The sequence below is a fragment of the Myzus persicae genome, unplaced genomic scaffold (assembly GCF_001856785.1).
Source record: "Myzus persicae strain clone G006 unplaced genomic scaffold, MPER_G0061.0, whole genome shotgun sequence".
NCBI lineage: Eukaryota > Metazoa > Arthropoda > Insecta > Hemiptera > Aphididae > Myzus > Myzus persicae.
Genome location: NW_019102723.1, coordinates 407,953 through 435,846, shown reverse-complemented (window position 1 = coordinate 435,846; position 27,894 = coordinate 407,953). Strand labels below are relative to the sequence as shown.

The following is a 27,894-nucleotide window of genomic DNA, read 5'->3' as shown; positions in this document are numbered from 1 at the left end:
TGTTGACATTTATACAATGGTATATTTAAACTAAATAAATTCCGTCGTAATAACTCTTATTTTTTGTACCAGACAATATTAATTGTTTGAGGGAATAATACAACTATAATATTATACAACTTCTTCTAAAAAATCATTAACATAAGAATTGTGAATCTGAAAAATATACATTAACGTTGCATTATTCACGTATTAGTAACTTATATTATAATAACATTTATGAAACATAATTTTAATTAATTTCACAATACAAATAATACTTGTATTATCATAAAATAAATAAAAAATATTTATTTCTGCAATGAACAACTTGTAATAGCGATGCCATTATGCCAGTGACCACAGAAAATAAGGACAAGACAACGCCTCCAACCAAACATGGTGCCATTGCAACTGGGAATAATGAGTGACAGTCGTCTCTAGATTTCAGCCGTGATAGTTTTCTGAATATTGTTCTGGTGTTTACAAAATTAGATTAAAACGAACGAATCTAAATAAAAATATTAGCTCAAAAAGACAGCGGTCGGACACTTTTCAGTAAATGTCCACTAATTGGCATTTAACATATTTTGTGTTACCTAAATCTTGTGGATTATACTAGGTATTATACATTACAAAATGGCCAAAGAATTCGTTTTTAAATATACTAAAGTTATTTGAATAATATCTTACTCTACTATAATATTTAAGTGACTATTTAACTCTGAAATAAAGTTTTACTTTGTTTTAGTTACTTACGCATAATGGTATGTTACCTAGTGTATTATTTTAAAATAATATGATAGTGATTAACTAATTAGTATAAAAATGATGATTATTATTATCATTTTCACAACGTCTACTACTATACCTATTTATTTTTATTTCATACCACACTGTTTATTTAGTGTGAATGATGTACAATATGATGTTCATCATAAAACATTGATCTTATTTTTAACACTCGCTTTCTATAGTTTCATTGAATGAATAATTCATTTTCTACTTATAAGCTCCGATGGTTATAAACATGCCAATTAAAATGTACATATAATGCTTCTAATACTGAAATATTTTCATTTTGTATTCTTTAATTTACTAAATTTATATTTTATACATTTTTGGAGTATTTACATAATTTAAAATCATTTCGTGTTAGGTCTTTGAGAATTTAATTTATTTACTGTTAGTTGTTAATTCATAATAATGTAACTTGTGTAGGTGTATATATATTTTTTTAAACTAAAATTGATATAAATTATATTCCATCTATTCCTTGTTCATGGAATGAAAATGTTTAATTAAATTATACAATTTTTGAACTGAAAAGCATTAATTGTGATTTAACTTCAGTAGTTTTGGACTGTGAAACTTTCGTTCAAACATCCAATCAAATAATTAGTACGTTTTATGGTAAGGTCGAAATTAAGAAATGAGAAGAAAAAGTTTTAAAAATATGGATCGTATAATAAAAAAAAACCATCTACGGTATTCGTAAAAAAAAAGGATTATTATACAACACAAAATATCATACTTTGTTAAGTTTATATAATATGTATGTTATGCGTCTTTGTTCGGCGTCTTGCGATATTTTCTCTGTTGATGTCGAAACGAATAATGGCATGGTGAACGGTGTTGCAATGCGATTGTAAAAGCGTATACGTTGTCGCGTCGAACAACATCGGTGCATATATGAGATGAAAAACGTACAAAACCATACAGTCCTTGTGGTACTATCGTTTCACGTCGCTTTGGCAATGGAAACGGATAGAGTCTTACACCGAGTGCTCGGGCTTTTGGAATTGATGCCGATGGGGAGGGGAGACGATGGTACAAAGAGAGAATTCGTAATAGCACGTGTCATTCGCGACCAAAGTTTTTGGGGCGGGTAACCCCGTCGGACACGTGCGACATATCGAAAACGTTCCCATACCGGATGCTTATACTTACCGAATGCATCTCTCAAGACAATAATGGAGTTTGTGGTGTGGTAAAGCAGCAGGAACAGTCACCGTCGACGCGGGGCCACAGTAGTCGTCATCGTCTTCGTCTTCGTCGTCGTCGTCGCCGTATGTGAAACATTAAACTCGAAAGCATTAAAGGCGAATGGAAAATGTTCTCACGTCCGTATGCCGAGCGAAAGAGTAAATTTACGTATGTGCGTGCGTGCGTGCGTGAGAGAGTGTATTTGTGTCACTCGCACCTAAGCGCAATCGGACAGCAAGCGTTTTCCCTGGCCATAAATTAGACAGTCATCACCGCCGTTCTCGCTAACGATATACACGCACAAACACGTACGCACACACCTTGCCACATTATTATTATTGTTACTATTATAACCACACGACTACCTGGTACAGAGTGGGTTCTGAAACTCTGAGCGCGTACGAAGAAAAGGTGCCATACTATAAAATATATAAATTCATAAAATAATATGTGAGTGGAAAAAAAATAATAAAATAGAACAAGAAGAAAAGAGAGTCCATAACTTTTGACTAGTTTAATGCGCGCGTGTTTAACACACCGGAAACGCTATTCAAATCGTTATAAACGGACCGATGTGCGGAAAGAAAAACGAACGAGAGTAGAATTGAATTTTTATTGTACGACGGCGTGGACGCGGGTGAATTAAACGCGGTCCGTTTTATTTTATCGTCCGTTTTCCGCAACCGAAGCTTTTGCGGGGCGGCGGCGGCGTCGTTTCGATCGAAACAACATGAAAACGAGATCGTAAACGACAACAAAAGGGAGGTAGATATTATTATTATACGATTTTATATACACACATCTATGTACATATATATACAACAGCAGCGTGATGGTGTGATGGCAGGACAATTGGTAACGGCCGGTCACATCGCTCCCGTTTAATGTACCATGAGGTACATTGGTAAAAAAAATAATAATAATAAGAAAATACGAAAATGCAATGCAATAATCATGCGGCTCTTCTGAGTTCTAACGATCTGAAAAGGCAGCGGCTTACCATCATCGACCGGTGTCCTTTTAAAAATATTTTTGGACCATTATACGACAGCCAGAACGATTATCATACATCGTAATTTGTTCATTGAACCGTGAAAACTTATCGCTGTAGTGGTAATAACCATAATGTAAACGCGCCCACACCGTTCCAAAGGTTCGTCGTACATGAGGTCAAAATAAAGCCATTTTGGGCGAATCTGTAATTTTGTTTTATTGATCAAAGAAATTATAAATAATATTTTTATATAAATATCCACCTATTGAACAGATTATGCTAAGGTTCTTAGGAAAATTTATTATTTTAAAAAATAAAGTACTTTTGCAGTATTGATAGAGGTTAAAACAATAAATACATTAATATAACTATATATAAGTAACTTAATCTTATATTTTGTAGAAAACAATTTCAATATCTAATATTATTATATTATTTTAAAAGAAGATTAAATTATGCTCTGGATGATTATTTATCTTCAAATCGTTATTAAATTTAAATATTGTTCTGTTTCTTATAAATAAACCAAATCATTATATTTGTGTAGATTTTTAATAAAACAAACAAATGGTTGTTTTTTAATATCCATTGGCATTTGGCATAGCTGTAATAAATTTCAAGTTTAATATCAGTTTTGGTAAAGAATATAGCAAAGCATGCAGCAGTTGGGTAATTAAAATTTACTTTGGTGTAAATTGCCACAACGAGAAAGTATCCAAATTAAACGTCCCGAGATTCGAATCACTGCAGACTTAAATGTTGCTACAGCAGTATAGTGGTGGATGAAGAGGAGATTAAATTAATTGCAAATCGCATGATCATTATTTGAACGGAACTCCCAGGAAATTAAGGGCAGAGCAGGTTTGCAGGTTTTCCCGAACATACCGTTAGTACACAGCTAATGACCCAGACCCAGGAAAATATGATATTATACGTTTACAGGAAAGCGTGGTATAGTGGGTGAACTGGCAAGGAGAACAAGGAGAAAAAGATGGGTCTTAGGTGGCTGTGCTTCTTAATGTTTCCCCTCAACAGAAGATTTACCTTGGCTTTAATACGTAATTTACCGGGAGCTTAACAAAAATATTACATTCGTTTAAAACAATACTGCTGCACGGTGTAATAATGTACACACGGTTCAGCGACAAAATGTTATTTTATTTTGTGAGTGGACAGAGTAGTGCACAATACATAATATATTATATATTATTAAATCGTAGTTTAACGTATAATTTCGATATGAATTTCAAGTATTATAAACTACAAACGATTTCGTTCTGAATTGAAATGTAAAAAACTTTCAAAGAACTTTTAATAGTCAAACAAAGTTGTTTAAAAAAAAAAAAACAATATTCCACTCGGTACCTAACTAAATCATTTTGTATGTTTACATTTCTTAATGAAAATGTTTTTCATAAAACATATTGTATTATTTCTTGTTGGTATCCAATTCCAATCGATTCCGTTTTTAAATAAATTTAATCGAAATTGTCTGTGTAATGCATATATAGTGAGTTATATTTTATTATTACTCTTACGAATTTAATGAACATAGATCAGTAAACAGATTATTGAAAATAATTATAATAAAGGAACGAAACTTTATCAATAATAAATTATACACAGTCAATATCACTTTTTCATACACATGTGCCAAAACTACGTAATTGTTTAATAATGTACCCAACCATTTACGTCGATACTCAGTGTTTACAAGGTCAATTTTAAATTTAAAAAAAAAAACATATTATTTGGTTTAGGTTTTATTTTTTAATATCCTGCGGTATAAATAATTAGTGATCACGTCTTAATTAAGCGGAACACACTGGAAATACGTCGTAGTCAATGCGAATGATTATTGTATATTTTATGTATTTTACGATTACCGCCTTGACCAAAGTCCGTGACTGGTGAACTAATAATATGAAGGTACGAAATCAATTACAATAATTGCAGTTCTAAAAAAGTACGGTGGACAACCGTCACACACATTGACAACAACTCGCGGATGAGACACTGCACAGTGCGATTATCGTTGCGACAACGAGCCGAGTAATTTTCCCGAAGATTACTTGGACGGCGGCGGGAAATTATATTTTGAAAGCGCGACAAAATAGAAAATGCGGACGTGAGAGACCTAAGCTGTAAGCTGCGGTTCGATGGAGCCCTCATTGTGCGGAAAACCCAACAATAGCTGCGATACCTGCGGGGGATTTGAGCCTTTGGAAGATAACTCCGGTTAATTGATTACTGGATGTTGCACCACGTGTAACGATATTATACCGTTGTTGTATCCGGTAGCTACAAATAGCTGAAAAGACATAGCAATTGCATTAGGTATTAACATAATAATCGTTTCGTTATCGCCGGCTCAAATGCACTTAGCTGTGGCGGATCGATAGAATGTATTTCGTTATTTTTCTGTAGGAACGTGACTGGTGTTCAGAGGATCCTCGCACCGTGTACGGAGATTCATTTAGATCGATTATCAGACGATATCTGTCACCGTATTTCCCGTCTAACCGTTACGATATGGGATTAAAATATCTTACAAATAACAATTTAGTCGGTATACGTCTTATGTGCCTACAAACTCCTTGGATTTGAGCAGCAATGCTTGGGATAATCTATAATAATATATAGGTATAGGTATTAACACAATATATTTGAGACAATCAATATTTCTTTTAGATTGTGTTGAGTAAAATATTTGATTTTTCAAGATGAATTGAGAATGAATTCTTGTTATACTGCAGGATATAATATGATATCAAAATAAACAATTGTTATTGTTTATTTTTTAATATCAGAACTTTGACCTTAGTGAACTAGCGATTTATCGCAGTACTAAATCTGAATCACTCCATCGCAGATAAAAAAAAAATAATACCTATTTGATTTCAGACATTCATTGTTAAATTATTGCTATAGTTATAATCAAAACGTCATTATTTCGAATTGAATATAGTATGAATTGTTTACAATGTATATAATATATATAATATGTTTACAGACATTTTATTGATTTTACATAACCGATCCCATCAGGCTTACACTATACATTCAATTACCATTCGGATTACTATGTATATTATGTTATTAGAATAACTAAAAATACGCAATTTTACTTCTATTATCCGATAGTGATAAATATACATCATCATAAAATACACAATTTTAGCCAAATTTATATAATGAAAATAATTTTTAAGAGTTGTATTTGTTTTTAACTCTCTATAGCCTTCTGTTGAAAACATACGAAATTCGTTCACAAAAAATTTTTTTTTATTTGTTTTTGCTAAATTTTAGATTAGTCATCCAGTAAAAAAATTATAGAAAATACAAATTATCGGAGTATGGTATATAAACTTATTTCTAAATAATTTAATATCCATAAAAAAACATTTAATTTTTATTTTAAATCCAAATAATAATAAAACATTCAACTGATATGTCAAACTTTCAAAAAAAATTATGCTCTATATTTTTTTTAATCGGTGATTTTACTCGAAAAGAATTTTAAAAATACGATTTTACGTGAATTTGTTTCATCAATATTCCTCGTGAGTTTAAGGGAAAACTAATAAATAATCTTAAGCAGTTAGTTTAATAATGATTCAAACATGAGTATGCATTTCAGTAAAACTGAAAACAATAGAACATTTTGGACTAAATACATATGAACACATTATTTTAAATATGTAATATTTAAGATAAATAATGACCAACGAGAGGTATGTATAAAACGAATTGCACTTTGAATTATAGAAAATCGAGTCTCATGACTACGTAATAACTCAAGCAATATGGTTAAATACTATATATTTAAGTATATCGAGTATTAGACTATTAATATCATGGATAATAACTTGTGTTAATTGTCCAAATTAAATACACCTGTAAGATAATGAAGCATAATGAATAATTTTGGTACAGGTCACAACAGTAAAATACGATTATTGTACTGTAACAATAATCATAGCACACTATTATTCATGTCCAGTTTTGAAGTATACACGATTGTCCTATAAAATGTTACAATACAAAATTTAAATTTATTGTAGTTTAAGAAAATATTAAAACATTAAATTTCGTGTTATGAAACCCGGCGTCATGTATATGCAATATTGCTACATTCATGTATAGGTTTCACCATAATAACTGGTATATTTTATTAAACATTTATTTTTTTAATAACATTTTATTATTGTTTATTGTTCTCTGATATTATATTGTAATAAAAAGATTTCAAGAGCAGTAATATTTTAAACGTACAATTGGATTTATTTATTGAAATTCCTAATTTAAAGTACAATGTTAGTACTAACAGCTTATTTCCAAGAATTTGTTTTAACATAAACATTTTTTTACATGAAGATTTATAATTTATTATATTATATTAATAAAAACAGGCTAAATATTGGTTACTTTATGGCGTTTAGTGATCAAAACTCAATTTCCGTTGGATGTTTGCAAGTTCACTTTAGTACATTATTTCAGCTGATATGCTTCTATTAGCTTTATTAAGTATTCTGACGTTTTTTCTAAGTATTATTATTACTTACACAGAAAACCATGATAATATGATTGATAAGTCCGTTTTATTAAATTGAATCAATGTATAGACATCTTACAAATTGCAATAAATCTATCAGTCTAGACTTTCGTTGTCACAAGGAAGTCATGCTTGTGGCAATATCATTGTTCATTGTATAAAAAAAATCCAGACAGCTATATAATATTTTTTTTTTTATTTAATTATTTTTATTAAAGTTGAAGCCTCTATAATAGGACGACTGGCTTGAATTACATACTTAAATTACTTAAACTAAATTGTACAACTAAATATCTTTCATATTTAATAAAAACATTTTAATGGAATCTTATATGTCAAATTTGTATCAGCTCTCTTATGTGTATCTGCATTTTGTGATGTGTTTGATTGTAGGTGAGTAGCCGCTGGTTTGGCATGTTTAAATTAGCTCTTTTTTCACAATATTTACATGTGTGTAGTGTGTATGACCAATTCTGAGTTATCTTGGATATAATAAATTTGTATAGATATACTGTCATTAAATTAATTAAATATTCAACTGTGAATTTGAGTGTTTCATGTAACATTATATACTACTATTTAATTAATATAAATGTGTATAGATAAAATTCAACCATATCATTTTCTATTTCCTTATTTTTTATAAGTTAATTGCTTTATTAACTTATTAAAAATAAAATCGATTAAACTGACTTAATGAAATATTCTGTTGTTCCATAATAAATGTTGAATCCTTTCTCAAAAAATGAAACTATTGAAATCCATAAGAATGACTTAAATCAATTGAGAAAGTCATGTTATTAAAATAAAATTTATATAACAATGTTAGTGCTGTTTAAAATAATCTTCTTCTTCTTTTTCCTTGGTTTTGATGAATCAAGACCATACCTTCTAATAAACATACTTCCACCTGTCTCTATCTTGTACTAAATCAAGCAAATTTTAATACAATCTTCCCATCTTAGTTGAAAATATTTTTATAAAATATCCAAAAACGATAATCATCGATTTCGTTTAATTAAAATAAATGTGTGTATATATATATATATATATATTTATTTAAATACGCCATTGTAAGAAAATAATATACTTTTATAATTACAATATATTATATAATCAGTTTTATATTTAATACTTCTACATAAAAAAATTAATCCAGCATTATATAAAACAAAAGGGTTTTGTATAAAATGCATAATTAATTATAAATACAGACGGTTTATAAGTGTAATATTACAATATGTATAAAATATATTTTCAAAAATCAAAATCATTATTATATAATATTATATTGATTAATTTACTTGTAGCATAAAAATATTAATTAATTTACTAACAAATCAATGTACCACCAAATGTTAAAATGTCTAAGTTCTTTTTAAAAATTGCTTCTCATAATTATAACTGTTTCAAAAAAAAGAACAAGTTTTACATTTGAATTATTTTTAAATAGTAATAGTTAATAATTAAATACTTCTTATGGTAGGTAGGTATGGTTTTAGTAATATGTTGGTTTAAAAAAAATTATTATAACTTCCGTTTTAAAAATTTCAAAACATAAATGGAGTTTATTAAACTGAATTAGCATCCATCTATGGTGCAATATTAATACGGTAGACTAAAATTATGTTCAGTTAATAAGTTAATATGTAATCTAATAGACTATAGAAAGTACTATCAAACTAAAATAATCTTTAAAATGAAGATTTTAACTGGGATCACTATATTTTCAATAATACTTATTATATGGAGTGTTTATTCTGGGATTTCCATTTAATATTTTGTTTGGTGAATACATTAATACATTAATACACTAATACTTTTACTCTTAAATATATGTATAGACTATCGTACCTATATTAAATATAAATAAATATTTATTTATGTACAGCCAATTAGAAAACGGACGAACAATATGGTTTCAAAATAATATATAATACAACAAAATATATTATTTAAAGAAAATATGTTTTATAATACATATTTATATAAATAATAAATATTAATTAAATAATATTTGAATAAAATATTGTTTACAATATATAATATACTTTTCTACCAGAAACCTCTTCAAATGAACACATTGGTGCTTTTTAAGCTTTAAATGTGATAACAAACATAAAAAACACACACACACACACACACACACAATCTCATTATTGTAAAACTAATATTATATACAATATACATAATATCTGAATTAAGAATCTGAAATAAGAGATGCTTCAATGGTATGAAACGTTGGTCATAAACTATGTCAAAATATTTCAACGAAAATGCATTATTCGTGAAGCATTGGCAATTTCTAGTGGTGATTCTACGAATGTAATACATTTTATTTTCCCTTAAATTTGGTAAAAGGTAAATATGGTCTGTATTATTTTATTTTTCAATTCTTCAAGTGTTCAATATAAGTGGATATCATGTCTGCATCGAGCACAACTCTCATCCAGCATGTTCATATGTATATGGACCATATAAATGATTATTACAACCACGGAATAATTGACACGTCAATCAATACAACACTAGGTCCGGGAATAGTGTGGCCCGTTGTTAATTAAATTCGCTTTCAGTTTCTATTTATGTTTTAGTGGTTCGTCATCCCGTCAGCGCGCCCAACACCAGTTCCAACTTTTTTCGATGGTATACCACAGTGAAATATACACCCAAATCTTCCATTATCGTTTCGCAGTTCTTGTGTTTGTGGCTTTGCCAAAAACTTAACATTCCACACGCACAGTAAAATAGTGCACCAAAAATAGAGTATTAAATATTAATAATAATATAACATCATTATCTGCACTTTCCTATAAAACTTCAACGTATATAAATTATACATTAAAGCTATATATACATTTGAAGACTATATGCGAGTGTGCTTTGAATTAAAATCAACAGTGATCCCCAACATTTACCTCAAAATAAATATAATGTGAATTACTTATTTCATACACGGTTAATTAACTATTCACAAAATTCTGAATACATAATAAATTTTGAAATTTAAATTAAATTTAGGTTTGAATATTTTCATGCTACTTTAGAATTGCACAACCACGACGGGGAGTGTAAACTTTTTATGAATTTCAATAAATTTAAATTCTAACCAAATGTTATTTAATTGTTGATGTAGAAAATAATTTTAATATTTAAATTTATTTCCACAATAAATTAAATTGTACCTACCTATACGTTATCAGGTTAGTGTAGAATATAAATTATTTCAATTCTTCAACCTAATTCAGATAAAAACAGAAATAAAGTAAATAGTAAATCATATACGTTTTTTATCGGTATTGCTAAAGGAGAAAACAAATCGTTTTCAATCATTTGTCTAAAATCGTTAACCTTCTTTTCGATTTGTCGAAAATCTTCAATTGTGCAATCAAAGTCTACGTTGGGCTTACAGGCTTAACTTAACAAAGATGTTTTTGACCGAAAAATTCGGTGAATGTACATAATATGTCGTTGGTATCTTATGAGATTTGAAACATTTTAGATTTGTAAACAACATAGAGCCAATATATTATATGTCTAGCTAATAAGCTGGTTGAAATGTAAAACGAGTGTATTGGCTTAAACTATTGAAAAACATGATTTTATTCTTTAGAATTCTTGGTTCTAGATTTTATTTTTTGTATTCTTAGTGTAGAGAGTTTACAATCAAAACAATACATTTATAATTATTATTTTTGCTGATGCATGTGTGAAAATCTACCAAACTTTTCTCACAAAAATAATAAATCAATACGTAATTATATATTTAAAATGTCAAGCCGTTGGAGGAATTATTACACAACAAATAATGTTACCGACTAGGACATTACAAACCATTAGTCTTATCAATATATCTTGTACGACTTGAACTCACCAAATTGTATGTATTCACTTCAACTATATTAATTGTTTTATCTATGTAATATATATGAAATATCCTTAGAACCAAATTCTTAAAATCATAATACTTATTCTGTAGCTTCAGATATCAATGATTTTTTTAATTTCTGCAAAGTGCATACTAATAAGACCTTAAAAACAATCTGTTTTACAATACAGATAATATTTTAGCACATTTATTTATTATTAAATGTTTACGGCCATCTTATGCCATTCAAATACAGCAACATTCACACCAATAGGCTAATCGAAGATAATTCGTTTGATTAAGAAAAATGACTTGTTATTTGTATGTATAATTTTTATTTTGTAGTTATATGAATATTTTTGATAAAATAAAAAGTCTAATGTCAATTATATTCAAAGATCATTAACAGTATTTTAAATTGATTGTACAAAACTGACGCACTCTGTCACTTTCACGTCAAACTTAATGCACGTATTGTTAGCACAATACGCTGAGATCTCATTTATATATATTTAAAACATTCAAAGGACTGACTAAACAGACTTATCGGTTGTTTATAATAAAAGCCCATTGTTTGAAGTAAAAAAAATATTAATGAACACAATTTAAGTAATTTATCCCACTGTGGGGATTTGAATTAGACAGATTAGGTTGTTCCATACATAATTTTATAAGTTATTAAAAATTTAAATTTTTTATTTTTTTTATATTATGTTAATTTATGTGCAATTAACATACATGCTGGATTTGTTTTTTAAGCTCACATCAGCATTATGCTTAAAAACCTTTACTGCATCAATGGATTTATTGAAGCCATATGTTATCTAAATAAGTATATTTTTTGTTTCATTTTTTTTTAATTCCTATTTTAAAAATAATAGAATCAAATTGATTTTTAACAATTTATTCCTGATATCTCCTTCTGTGGTTGTCTTAATAAAATAGAAAGTAAAATTTAGTTTTAAAAAAAATATCTTCTGATGTATTAGAAGTAATATTTTTAGAGTGTCAGATAAAAATATTAGATAACCGTTAGGTTTTTATTTCGTTCATCAAAGTTGACGGTTTTTTCCTCTTTTCATTGCCCTGGGGGTAGGCACATGGTAGTTTTGTTGCCTTTGATCGATGAAATCGAATTACGAATGATCTAAGAAATGTTCCTATACATGGTTATTATGGTAGTTATTGTGAGGGGAAATAGACGCTCCGACAATGCACCTGTTCGTTAGTGTTAAAATATTGAATCGAAAAGACAAAATTGGCAGTTGAAAGATAACATTGCGCCAAATAGATGAATTATAAATTATCGCAAATGCCAATATTATACACTAAATTATATATTTTTTCAAAAGAAAATTTTCACCGAAAATTGAATTCAAAAAATATAAAATAGTTCAATCTATTGTATCAGATCAACAGTAACAACAATAATTATAATAAAGAATAAAAAACTAAAAATGGCTCGAAACATACACTTAATAAATTGGATTTATTCTTTCATATAAAGTATAAACATTTAACTTGTGTAAATTGGGCTCATAGAATAACGATATTTAGTAGTCTATTTGAGTCGAATACAATGCAGTCATTATGTAGGTACTAAAAGTGTTGTGCTACCATATAATGCGAGAACCGTTTGTCCATTACTACTTCGAAAGTGAATGTTATGTTATTGTATATGGAATACATTATTAGTATCAAACTAATTATAAAATAGTACAAGATGAACTAAAATTACGATGTATTGACACATCAGTTTGGTTTTTAAGTAAAAAAATATTACGCTATAGATGCCTCCTACATTCTATAACAAAAGTATTTTAGATTTCCTATGTGATACCCTAATTTCCGATTTTAGCACCTGACTTTCAATAAAACAATTTTTATCATTGTATCATATTGTCATATTGTATTAACTACCAACATCGTTATTCCTATTGTTTTTTGAATTGTATATGTGTGATTCCTTTTAGAGAAGTTCTTTTAAATTATTTTATCGTTTTATTTTGAATTCAATAATTTTAGAATGCTATTATTCGTTTGATATATTTCAAAAGAACACCTTATTATTCGTGTCAAAAACAAATACCGTTTATATATTTAGATTTAATTAACTGTTAAGGTATTACATCATTATATTTGCCGTCGGTGATTGGAATTCAGAATAACTATCACACCAAGTATAAAAAATTTAACAGCAGTAAACTATTCACAATGTATTATTCATCAGCTATAGACACCTGCATTAATGGAATGCTAACGCCAACACAAATATTTTTTATACAAAGCAGCATACTCAGGTTTTAATGTAAGTTCAAAAATTAAAAAATGTTTTTTTTTTAAACTCGGAGAGAAAATAATGTTAGCAATTTTAATATATTATAGTATATAGGTTAATAGCATATTGAAAAAATTCAACGAAAATTATGATTTCCAAAATCAGTGAATGGTATAAAGTTGAAGCGTAAACGTTTTGTTAGTAGTTATGACATATTATATTAATAAAAAACCCATCTCGTTTAACCCTGAGCTTTGTTTAAAAATTAATTAAAAATATTAAAGACAATACACCATAATAATTATTCTGTAACAACTAACAATAATCCATCTGTTTATTGAAAAAAAAACCTACTTATAGTTACAAATTATACACAATATATACACCTATATGCATATAATATCCGTTAATTTTTAAAACCATAATAATACTACGTCATCGTTTTACGTTGTGCTTTTGTGCTTTATTGGATGGCGGAGTAATTGTCGGTACGAAAGAAAAATAACGCCAGTGGTCGTGGTTATAATGTATTAATGTTGTCAATTTTGCCGGCCGAGTTGTTTTGTCAGGGTCGTCACTGGGGGGGGGGGGGGGAGGTTGTGCAGGGCCGTGCCGGTGGCTGTGCAGGAAGAAGAATGGTTTTGCACGTCAACGATACCCGCGAGATGCGCGTAAAACCCGCGACCGCAACCGTGTTAATGAAACGTGACCGAACAACAACGGTCGTCGATGGCCGTGGACGTGGTGGCAGCAGTGATGGTGGTGGTGGGGGTGGGAGGCCGTCGTGGAGGTGAGGTGGTTATGACGATCGGGGTAGCGGAGGTGGAAGTAAAGGCGGTGCATCCCGGCACCGGCATGGCGACCCAGTCCATTATTTGTCATCATTATTGTAGTTTCCGGTAAACGAATTTAAGGCCCCCGTCCTCGTGCAGGGGTCACAAATCTATTCGGGAGCAAATTGATTTCACGGGTCGACGGTATATATTATGATATTCCCAACAGGGATCGCTTGCAGTCCGCGGGTATACTTGGACGCCACCCCCATCCACATTGTGTACGCCGCTCGCCGACGATTGATCCCGCGGGCTGCGATTCGGTTTGTCCGGTCTGATTCATACATTCCACCCCCCCCCCGAATTGTCATGTTGTACGTCTGACGCCTAGTAGACGAAAGCACCCCGAATCGCCAAAATTTCCGACGGCTGCAGCGCCGAGAACAACCCGAGTAAATATTAATAACACAGTGTCGTTCACCGAGCATGCTCACCACCTCCTTCATTCTTCGCAATCAAACAGTTACTTAAAAATCTGAGAATGTTTAAATATCCTTTAAGACCATATTTTCAAATTCTTGAGATTTTGTATACTAGTTGAGGAGTGCGTTTTGGAAATACAAACCTCTGCTATTTTTCAATTAAGAACACCATTTTTCGACTATAAATTATACAGTGAATAATTTTTCTGTACGCTTTTACGTAGGAATTCGTACGAATAGTTTTGGTGTTATAAGGATAAAAGGTCCAAACCGTAATGGCTTTATAAGATAATATGTGGGTTTGTTGATTTGAGTATTTTAGTAAATATTATTAATCAATCGACAGTAATATTTTTTTAATGACCCAAGTTAATAAATACAAATTCCAATATTACGACTATCTTGTATTTTTGTACAACCATTTTGAAGGACTATTATCCATAATGCTAACATTTTTATGACTAAGAAACTAGGTACTCATTCACATTTTGAAGTAGGTACATAAAAATATGGTCTTTGGGTATATTTAAAAATTCCAAAAATCAGAATTTGAATAAATGTATTATTAAAGGAAAACGTAGGGGTGATCATGCATGGTGAATAACCCTGTATAATTTTATGATAATTCGAAATCCTTTCTCTGCTCGTTTCGACGTGTAATGTCATACTTTGTAACTTATTCCGATTACCTACAATTCTATTATAATCATCGTCGTTGTCGCAGCAGTGCCTACGCTCAGTGAAGACTTTTAATAATATACAATATTATTATAGTGCCTACTATGGAAACAACTGTTTTTTCGCTCATTAGCACTCCCTCGGTGTACTATAATACATAATATTATAGTAAGCGTTTATAGTATTTATACAATCGAAACGACGCGACAATTAAATCTGGAGATTTATACTTGAACAATAAATACTTTGCTACTGTGTTTACTACTGAGTTTTATTTTGGAATAATTAACATATTTTATATTAATTTGTTGAAAGTATAATACTTTAATATATACTGAAGTCGTTACATGTTAAAACGACTCGGGATTATAAACTTTAAATTTAAATTAACTTATTTATTTATGTAATCTTTACAGTTCTTGAATATTTGAGAGCCAAATGTATAGACGGATAATATATTATAATATGTAAGGGGTTTTTTTTCCATTCGATAATTGGTTTCACTAATTGATACAAGACAAAAACTCGAGAAGAGGCATTTAAAAAAAAAAAAAATGAAGTTGAAAGCTAATGAGAATTTACTGAATTTTGGATATAATTGGCCATCATGGAAAACTTTGGACGAAACCCAGAATCGATAGAAGGGCAACAAAAGTTGCATTTTTGTTTACGAAATTCTGTAGTTTAGTCTTTAGTATTTTATATTTTATGTGTTTACATGATGTAAATAATTTTACGACGTTAGAATATTTTGTTAATTAAATAATGGCAAAAAAAAAATTAATTGTATTGTAACAAAGTCAGATATTTTATTTGTTTTAACTACAAACACAATACGTACATAAAAATATAAACACAAATATATTAAAAAATTTAAAGATAAAACAAAATCGTTTAAATTTTCAACTGAAACTTTACTAATAGTTGGTTTAAATATCGTACTCCGCATTTTTAAAGATACCCATTTGCAGTAAATGAGGGTTGACTGGGCTTAGAATAATATAATTTTAAATTGTTTTACTTTTAACAAAACGAACAATTTATAATTGAAATTTTATTTTGTTTTATGTCACAGTCAATTTTGGAAGTGCAGATAAAATATCACCGAAGCCTGTGCTCGTGTTCATACACGGCGAATCGTACGAGTGGAATTCGGGGAATCCATACGATGGCACAGTTTTGGCAAGCTATGGCGGTCTAGTAGTAGTCACCATAAATTACAGACTAGGAATATTGGGTAAGTAAATAAATTACGATTAAAAAATAAAATATTTGAACGTGATCATTTTTAGAGGCGATGCGTGTTTGAAATACTTGATATAGAGCCTGTGAACGTTAATTCGGGTTAAGCACAATAGTTCAGTAGGTACACACTGTTAGTCTTCTGTATACATTGAAATTTTCAATGTAATTTACACGACAGGGGTCAGTAATTGACCCTTTATGCTGTCCTTAACAGAGATATTTCAAGTATATTAATGTCGTTTATAAAAGTTCTAAACTCAACTAAACAAAGCGAGATTTAATTGGGCACAGTGTAAACAGCGTACAAATATCATTCGATAAGTTTGTTGACATTTTAATTTATTTTTAATAAAAACAATAATTTTAAAATAGTTTAATATAGATAAGTATTTAAACGAGATTTAACTTCTGAGATATTATTTCCATTATTAAATTTACCATACCTAATTATAAAACGAAAAACTGATTCCTATTTATAATGAAGGAATTTATTATGAATACTGTGATACACAATACAATGTTATATGGTAGACTTTCCAATCAAATATACATATATGGTCATTAATAAGTGTATATTTTATTCGTAAATGAAAATGCGTTATGTATACTATAATTATACGTATAAATAAATACCAAATCAACATTGAAATAGATGTTTCTTATATGGTATTAACAAATCATCAAAAATCACTTTTGGATACCTAATTGTAGCACTGAATTTAGTATATTTAACTGTTTATAAGAGAAAATAAATAAATATTTGATCGAAAATAGTATTTATAATGATTTTAAAAAGGCGAGACTGATGTAATATTGGTAGGTACATTTTTTTTTGTCGAGCGGATACTTTAGGAATGCTTTAGAAATACGTTAAACTTTATCTCTTCATCATATTTTCCTGTCGTAAACCCTTTGAAAGCCGTAGTTCATGTTCATTTTTCCTGAATTTTTTGACATTCCATGCACCTTCCGTGTAATTACGATGACGCCTATTAATAATTCATAATCCCCGGCTGTAATACCGTTGCTGAACACGAGTTTTGTTTTTTTCCCCTATCATGTGTCATCGCCATGACGCATCGATGATTGATTACGTTTGGCATAGAGAAAAAAAAACGGCGAACGAAATATGACCGTAGACCATATCCGAACAGATATTGTTTTTCTGATAAATTAAACGTAAAAAACAAATTGTCGGTTGTCGGTGACATTCAAAAATACGGATTTGTGTACACAAACCGTTTTTAAAAATATAATATATAATAAAATATATTTGTAAGGACTAGAAAATACTTAAGTCAGTACAGTCCGTTTGAATTTGTATTTAATACAGACAAAAAAGGTAACTTGCTTTTGTTTACTATTATTTGCACTGCATCCGTTTTGATTTGATATAACATAGAAGACTATCAGGCCTGAAATTTCAAATCAAATTGTTAAGTTACTATTATTCATTTATATGTATCTGAAAACAGTGATTGTAATATGCTATTCATTAGGTCACATTGCAGTGACATATTATTCTGATACCTATGCAAATCGACACTCTAACAAACTATTTGCAATACCTGGCTGGTAATAACTAGAAAAATGATAAGAGTAAGAAAGAATATGAAATCATGAGACAGTAAAAATTATATGTATTTTTAGATTCTGATTTTATGAATGTATTGATTTTTCAATGATGTGTGATTTTTTTTATGTCAAAATACTGCTTGGACTTTAATTCAGTATCTTTCCTGGCTTAGTGCATCTAGTTAGTGCATTCGATAGGTTGAAGTATGAAATTCTAGGTAGTTTTTTGAAATTGTTAGAAAAAAAAAGGAAAGAAAACAGGAACTTTGATGCAAATCTGTTTTTGACAAAATCAATTTCGTTTTTTTTTTGCGCCTCGAAAAAAATAACAGTAGAGACATGTTTTTTCGCCGAATATTTATATTAGAATTTTCTACACACCATACAACTTTCAAAACATTTATACTCTTTTTGAACTATTTTTACTTTTTAGGCATTTATTTTTAATTCTCTGATAATCAATAAAAAAAATGTTCACTATATCAAACAGCTAAAAAATGTAATAGAAGGTTTCTCATTATAAGAATTATACTAGTGGTTAAAAAATATTGAAGATTATATTACAATGAAGGGTTTTTTTTTATATACATTTACACTTAAAATATTGACACAATTCATCAACTTCACAAAAATGTGAATTTTTTTAGTCAAGACATTACATAGTATTATAATGATGTAGGTACCACCCGTCAGCATTCAGAACTGTTTTCACTAATTGTTAGGTGTAGGTACTGAAACAGAGAATTTATACTTTTGTAATTCTTAAGTATTGTTTTACAGTTTTAGAGTCAAATATTGCATAAAAGTAATAAATCTTATTCTTAAACATTTACAATATTGATACTAAATTAATAAGAGTTGTTCAAAAAAGAACAAATCAATTTATCATTCCATCTTTGTTTATACTGACAATGCTTTTATTAGAATTTATATTTACAATAGATTTTTCACACGTTTCAATTGAACTTGTTTTTGTTAACAAAAGTACTGTTATGTTCGCAGATGTGTTCTCGCTGTTATATTCGTAAAAATATTGAATATTGCCAGTGGATTTGTGAACAAAAGTTTTAATAATATCGCAATAGTACTTAAATTGCAAATCAGCTTACATTATGTGTACTGTAAACAAGTTTTCCGGGAATAAATGTAGCACATTTACAATAAAAATACCATGTCGAGAATAATTCGTTTTAGCTTTGTATTTTTTTTTGTTTTTTGGAAAAATCATACAGAAAAAAAGTACACGGCAGCTTCACAAACACCGTAGTACCGTGTGTTTATAATATTATTATTATTTTGACGGTAACTTATAGGTATGGAGAAATTAAAATTACTCGAAACCGCTTGACAGTAGTAGGTACCCATGTGTGACGTTATGATTCCTTATACATATTGTTGTAATATTAAAACGAATAGTAATAATATTATCAATCACCAATGCCAAAACTGCAACGTTCGGAGTAAAAATTATTAAGTCCTTGAGTGTTTATGGCCATAAAAACCACACGTCTGGGTCTGCCGCTGCGCCCCGGCACGGGGTTTGACACGGACATACAGCCATTTAGGTGTAAAACGTTGCACGTGATATTATAACAACATCAAAAATCAATTTCATGGTTGTTAGAGATTGACGTTTTGCCCAAGGCCAAGGGAATATGCATTTGTGTACCCAACGTGGTTTTTAAACGAAAAAGTAATTGATGGGTTTTACCCACCACAGACAAGAACCATTAAAACGGATTGTATTTTAAAATGTGCTTAGGGGCCGGGTAGTTCTTAAATTTAGAGTATAGCTTATTTTTTTTTTTTCAAATAATCCACCCCGTTTCGTGTTGAAAGCAACAGACCGGAAAATTTAATGCAACTAAAATAGTTTGAGGCGTAAAAAATCGCTTGTAACATTTGACGGCGATATTTTAATTCGACGACTCATTTCGTTCGGTTGATTTACATGAAATAATTATTACGGGGGGGGGGGGAATGAATAATGACTTTTCATCAAATAGAGAAATACATAGTGCTTAGTTTTGTCAAAGTCATGCAACGTTTGTTTACATTCATAACGATTTAAATTGTTATACATTTAGTTTTTGTTGATTCAGCACGAACTCGGAGCTTTAATCTCAGTATTAAAATAAAACATAATTTTTAAAACACGTTTTTGAAATGTCACTTTTGAATAGGTACTAATAAAAAACATACAATAGTAAATTAGTTACACATTTCGAACAATTTTTCAACGTTTTTCGTTCGTTTTAAACTTACAGTTGGTATAATGTGACACATAATATAACTCAGGTATTCGATGGACGTCTGCAAGTCTTGAAAAAATCTCTAGAAAGTTGACATATAAATAGGTGCATAGTTACATTTCTATCAAAAGTGTATAAATAATATGTCCAATAAATTGTATTATGAAATCACGATATACAAACGAGTTTTCATCAATTTATTTCAAAATAATTTTACTCTAAGCAACTAGCACACACTTGAAAATATTTAAAAAGGGTCAATGTTAAGTGCTTACAACCCACTGATTCAATTTCACAAAGACAAGTGGCTCTTCGCTCCACATACCCTGCCATTACCCTCAGTAATTTAACATTAAAATGTGCATCCTCACTCCTCAGCCCGACACACTAATGGTACCTAACCTATACGAAACCTTCTTGCGCGTGGCACTGATATATTTCCCGTATCACTTGTTCTATCTATAGTCGTAACACATATTCAGTCCTGCGTGGCTATATCTGAGCACCATTAGCAGGTATGTCACAAAATAAAAATGGTTTCAAATAATTGTTTCAATATGGCGGTGTCGGTTAATATTGCCAAGTTCATAGTGTAATACGGTTACAGTTAAGGTTCAGTTTATAATTTTTCGCAGAAGACGGTTGTCGCATGTTTGGCAGATGAGCTGGTTGGGCGGAAATTGTGTAATATAATATATAGGTCCCTACGAAGAAAATAACAATAAACACTGTGGCTCTACAGTTAATAATAGACGCCACGGGCAGTATAATATACGAAGCATAACAACATTCGACGGGTAAAAATTTAATTTACAAGAAAACTACCCAATTTTAAGGAAATGTATTAAAATGAAAGTGTATGACGTGAGTACGTGACTATATTATATGAAGTATATTTTGGTACAACAAAACGAAATTCTATCGTGTTTATATTATGTACTGCAATAATAATATTAATCAACAAAATATGTTATGATTCACCTTAAGGCTAAATAATTTTTAAATAGTAAATAATATTATTGAGTTATTTTCTTTTCTAGTATTATATTATATTATATTATATTTATGTTTACTTAATTATTGTATGCGAACACATATATTATAATAATATACTTCGAGTACTTCAATTGCGATCACATTAATTTGCATTTGAAGATAACGGTGTAATTTAATAATATTTAGTAATTAATTTCCATTTAAAGCGATAAAACAACAGTGGTGTGTAATTAGTGCCTTTAACGTAAAGAACAAACTGCATATTTTTATTTTAAGATTTTTTTCTAATATCGTCAACTTCCGAAAAATTATAAAAATGGGGACTATGCGGCTCAGCAATTATTATTATTTATCGATTTTTCGTCTTACAATATTACATAAATATACATGTTTTAACAGTACCTAATGAAAAAAAATCGAATGTATACACAGCAAAAACAGAACAGTAGAATTTTAATATTATTAGTTAAGTGATTGTTCATAGAAATTGTTTGTTTGGACTGTGATAATTGTGGTAGACAAAAACTTATGTCAGGTCGTATGGAGGTGCCAACACATTAGCTTAACTCCATCATTGTAGCAGTGTGACAGGTAAAATTGGAAGCACCTTTTTTTTTTACTTTAACCAAAAGTAGTTGAGGGTCTGTGTGAACATTACTACCAGAAAATTGGATGCACCTAGGACGGGAAGGGTTGGTGTCAAATCGTTTTCGCGGCATCAATTGGGCTCGCCGCCACAGCCACTCAAGCCACGGTAACCCCGCACACTATTTATCCTCGTTCTCCGTCACTCTATCCCTTATTCTCTTGCACTGTCTATCTCTTTCTCTCTCTCTCTTTCTCTCTATCCCTCTCTCTAAAACTCTCTCCGTAATTCTCTACCACTCCAATATCTCTATCGTACACACATACTTGAATGACAACATGGCCTGTGCCGATGCATAAATTATAGATTTTACATTTCGTATTTTAAGGGAGAGGAAAAGAGGAATCGCCCGCGCGCCACCGTCGCCACTATAACGCTATATATACATTATACACAAACGAGTGGTATCCGAAACCGTCTTTCCTATTTTCCACTTTCAATTTATCCCCCATCCCCACTACCCTTCTTTCACCCTCCGCGCATTCTCACGGCGATCTCCTTCGATGTCGTCGTAACTGAAGCTAACATCGCCCGTGTTCACACACACACACACACATCTAAAGCCGGAAATACTGAGGGATCCGGGGCTAACATGTAAAGGGTTGGTATTTTATTTATTTTCTTATATATTCCCTGCTTCCACGGAGACGTATCCAATATTACACATGTCAATAATAATATATATTATATACCTAATACCTATATGTACAATATATATGCATACATAAACACAAACCTGCAAAGGTCGAGGCACATATATATACGCGCCGTATTGTACATTTGAGTATGCGGTTTGATTTGTTTTCACATTTGTCAGCCATCCACCTGCACCGATCTGTTCAGTTAACGTCCGTCAATATGAAATGCTCTTTATTATAACTGCGTATTGGTGTTGTTGTAAAAAGTAAATATAATATCTAACATTCTAACATCTATGAACACTATAATATAATAGTATAAACGTTTATATTGTCATTGCAATGTTCGTGCTTGTGACTGTGTGTAGAGACGATCTGCATAAGGACACGGATGGATGATTCGGCATCAACAAGTTGCTCGATATACTAGTAGTACCGAGTAATTAGGTTCTAAGTACTAAGTAATTATATTATATTAACGTTAAATGGGAAAAGCTTTCATCACGCGGTGCTGTCCTGATAATCCCCTTCAGATGTAACAATTTGCGGTGTCGACCAGTCATTGATGGACCCATAAGAATACTTTTAGCTCAAAATTGTTTGTTTTTTAAATCTATTACACTACTTGGAAAAGTGTACTAGAAAAAAATTGCACATTTTGTATTGAATTTTATTTTTTTATGATACTTCCTATAATAGATGTTATGAAATCGAAAATCATTAGTATTGAATGCCCAACTAATTTAATGTTGTACCTATTGATAATTAAAAGCAATCAAACTGTTGGACTTATTTTAGTTATATTAATTATATTAGTGAGCCGGCTACTATTATGTTTGTTCATAATACAGAAAATACCTATAATTAATTAAAAATGTATCTTATTTATTAACATTCATTTTTAAATTAACAACGATTTCGTTCTTTTAATTTCGACCCAAACGTAAAAATGTTTATGTTTTCAATAACACGAATACAATCTATCGAGAAAAAAATAATTTATGTATCTGAGTTTGTAGTGATTCATTCGATGGATATGTTCTATATTATATTCTATATTGATATATTAATGTATAATTTTTAATTTTCATCCACAAAAAACCATTTATACTTGGTAAATATAACTTATTATTAGTAATTTATTTACATTTATTTTACAAATATAATATTTGATCTACTTAAAATATAACAGAATGTTCAGATCAATTTATTTATTTGTTAGTATACAGTATTTGCCTTACATAAATCATGACAGTGCATTATATATAAGCCCATTTTAGATTGATAAAATTCGACAACTTATTGAACATAGTCAAGATTCAATCCGAAAACAAACAAAAAAGTGTTTAAAACAATTTTTAAATTTAAATTTTCTATTTACTCATAGCTCAATAACAAACTGAAAACGTACTCTTGTATCAAACCCTACACAAATGGTATATCTACAAGATAAATTCAACACATGTGGATGTGACATCCTCTTAAGATTTTATTTGGAAAATAGCATATTATCTAATATATAAAAATGAATGTTTTTAAGTTTGTTTGTCTTGTATATTTACTCAAACACTACTGGACCGTTTTCAATAAGAGTTATATCAATTGATTTTTTGAAATTCGGCAAGAACTTTTAGTTTCATTTTTCAATTCATGTATACATCGCTATTGGGTGGTTCTCACATACATTTTTTTTCGGTCTACTAAAATCGAATATTTTTTTTGTGTTAAGATTTCCATTGGTTACAGCTAAACAAAATAATTATTATGATGGGATAAAATTTTCTGTATTGTATATTATTTTGTGATATATGCTAATAATGCCATAATATATACATGTAAAATTAAGCAACTATCATAATATTGTATCATATTATATTATATTATAATTAAAGTGTATGAATGAGGTTTATGTTCTACCTACTAAAAAAACTTGACTGATTTTGACAAATATATTTTAAATTTAAGTAAAATGGAAACGATAGATAATTATAATAGATAGCTAGTTGGCTAATACAGATATTATTATTTAGGTTTTATTATTTTTAAATAAAACATAGTATTTAAATGCCCAGTTTTAGGCACCAAATTTCGTACACACATTATTTAGGATCCTAGACGGGTCATATTAGTATTAAAATAGAAACTACAGGTAACAGTTATTAGGTATATTCCATTAAAGGTGAAGGTGTATGGTTCAGTCTTATAGAATCAAAAAACCCTTGACTGGTTTTTACGATTTATGAAACGTTTGAATAATTAATTGAACCAGTAATTATGGGGTAGCTTACCAAAATAAATAGTCTTAAAATCATATTCCCACATTCGTTTGTTTTTGCTTGAAATTGATTCAAGTAAGAAAAAAAGTTACTCGTTACAATTCACAGGAGGTGAATAGCCTACCTCGGTTTTATTTATCCCTGGTAAATTCCGGGCAACACAGCTTGAACAATATAAAAAAAAATACATACTGCAACATAACTACTCGACTACATAATAATTTTGTTTTTTTAACAAAACACTAAAAATATAATACTATTTTTAACATAGCATCATTGTGTCTTATTACAATTAACAAATAAATCCCATATGATTAACTGCTCAAGACTAAGTAACGTTAGAGAGGATTAACTTCAGCCCAAACACCTGATTAGAAAATCTACGCTAACCATGACATAAGCTGTTAAATCATTTTTTCTTTTAACATTTTTGTAAAAAAAAGTTACAAGAAACCAAAATGATATTTTTGCATGGATACTTACAAAATTAATACATTTAATTTTATTAGTATGACTTTTATGATTTTCTTAATTCATAATATGTGTTTTTAATTTAGATGAAATTTTTTTTTGTTATTCATTGGAATAAATCTACAACCTATACATTGTTGTACAATAAGTAGGTTTTATTTTGATTGATTGATAGAATAATTGTTAAAGAGTTATGACTAATATAAAACAAGTTCTTAAAAAAAATAATTTTGCTCTTGAAAGACATTAGATTGTAAAGTTTAATTCAAATTATTTAAGACCAAAATATGTATAACAAGCCAATGGTCATGCTACAGATACTTTATCTTTAATAAAAAAAATGTTTATTGTAGTAATTGTATTTAAAAATTCAAAACATAATTATTGTCATAATATATATTAAAGGAATAGGTGACTGAATTGTGATAATTTTAATGTACACCATAAGCAAATTAGTAGGTAAGAAATAATTGTAAAACTAAATTATAAAACATAATATTATATAGATAATTCGACTATAGATTATGTTAATGCCCAACAATGATATGGAGATATTTTGTCCGTAAACAAATACGTACAGATAGTGTCACAAAACGGTTCAATAATAATTAAAACGTTAGAATGATTGAGTTCACATAACAATGCATAGTACAATCTATATTCATAACCATATTATCTTCGAAGAATAAATCTCTGGAAGACACTTCATGTTGTGCGCGTCTTAGCGATTGAGTTTTTAAAGTATAGTTTCGTTGTAAGAACTTTTGTTGGTGCCGTTGTTCCTGCTTTATATTTTCTCGTGTAGGAACGATAGCGTCACAGCGGCCGATTGTTGTACATTTTTGTTTACTCGTACTGAGCGCAATGTTTATGGTGTATTTCCGCACCGGTTACGCCTGCAATGTCTTATCCACTCTGTTTTCAACCCAATTTTTGGGTGAATACTGCAAGTTTACTAATATTGCAAATTATTGCATTATGGCGTTGGGGAGGTACACAAAAGACGACTACGACGTATATACATTATGATGAGATTAGAGGCACAATAAAACGGGAAACTTTCCCCGATATAATATGTAACGCGTTTATGTTGTACAGTGGTAGGTTTCGAGAAGTGCTTTTTCCATCGAAAGTGTGAGAAAAGAATAAGGTTTCCATACAAATATGTGTGAACGACGAAATTCCGTATTCGTGTGTATATGTATGTACGCATGTGTACACATGTTATGGTCGATGGAGTTCTACTAATGGAGGAGCAAACATATGTGAACGAACGTACGTACTCGTGTATAAGTAAGTTGATGTATTACCGAACGCGTCTACCTGCTTTACTCTGACCGTACTTTTCATTGGCCAAAAGGAATAAAAATTGTCGTTGGTTCTGACAGAAAAACCATTAACAACGAGCGAAGAAAAAAAAAAGTATCTATTGGAAATGAAAATGTGTCGAACCAGGTATTAGTGCTTTGCGGCGAATGATAAAAACCACATTATAAAAATATTCAATATTCAATACTTCGCCGTAACAATCAAAACACATCTCATAGCACATATTATATTAAATTGTATTTTATATAATAAATTAGTTCATCGCTTTCCATTACATTTCCGTATTCATACAAAATATGCAATAAGTACCTGTGACTGCTTTGAAAAAAAAAAAATACAAATATAGTAAACACGTTAGGTTAGCTTGTTAGTGATAATAAATTAAAATAGCAATTTGTTTCTTCAAAATATATTAGTTGACGACTCCGTAGTCATGTAGATCCTCACTATTTTTAATTCCATCACCCGGTATAGGTACTATACGTCATAAAAATGTATAGGTCTTTATCAAAATACTGAACAAACATTTTTGTCCCTGTTATTTTCCAGTTTTTCGAATAATTAGACACCACATGTACCTACATATAAAGTGAAATAACTGTTTACTTTGGATATACTTTGAAATCACTTGTTTTTTTTTCGTGGAACTATCTTATTTGTATAACATTATTTTGAGATTTTGATCATTAGCACAATAATATTATGTTATAATTAGAAATATCAAAATAATGTTGTAATGAGTATATTTTCAGTTTAATTATCCAGCTAAAATATTAAAAATAAAAAATAAAATTTATATGGAGCAATAGTTGGTTTATGAAATGTATATTCAAGTGTTTTACTAATATACATTATTGTTTATTCTCTGAGAAA

The 27,894-nt window shown here is 29.7% G+C and overlaps 1 protein-coding gene across 1 annotated transcript in view; it reads left to right on the top strand.

Annotated features, from left to right (window-relative positions):
* LOC111033002 (neuroligin-4, X-linked-like) overlaps positions 1-27,894 on the top strand; it is a 318,532-nt gene that overhangs the window by 159,438 nt on the left and 131,200 nt on the right. Inside the window, exon 3 of the mRNA XM_022313528.1 lies at positions 16,669-16,830. Coding sequence (XP_022169220.1) covers positions 16,669-16,830 — 162 coding nt within the window. The remainder of the gene's footprint in view (positions 1-16,668; positions 16,831-27,894) is intronic.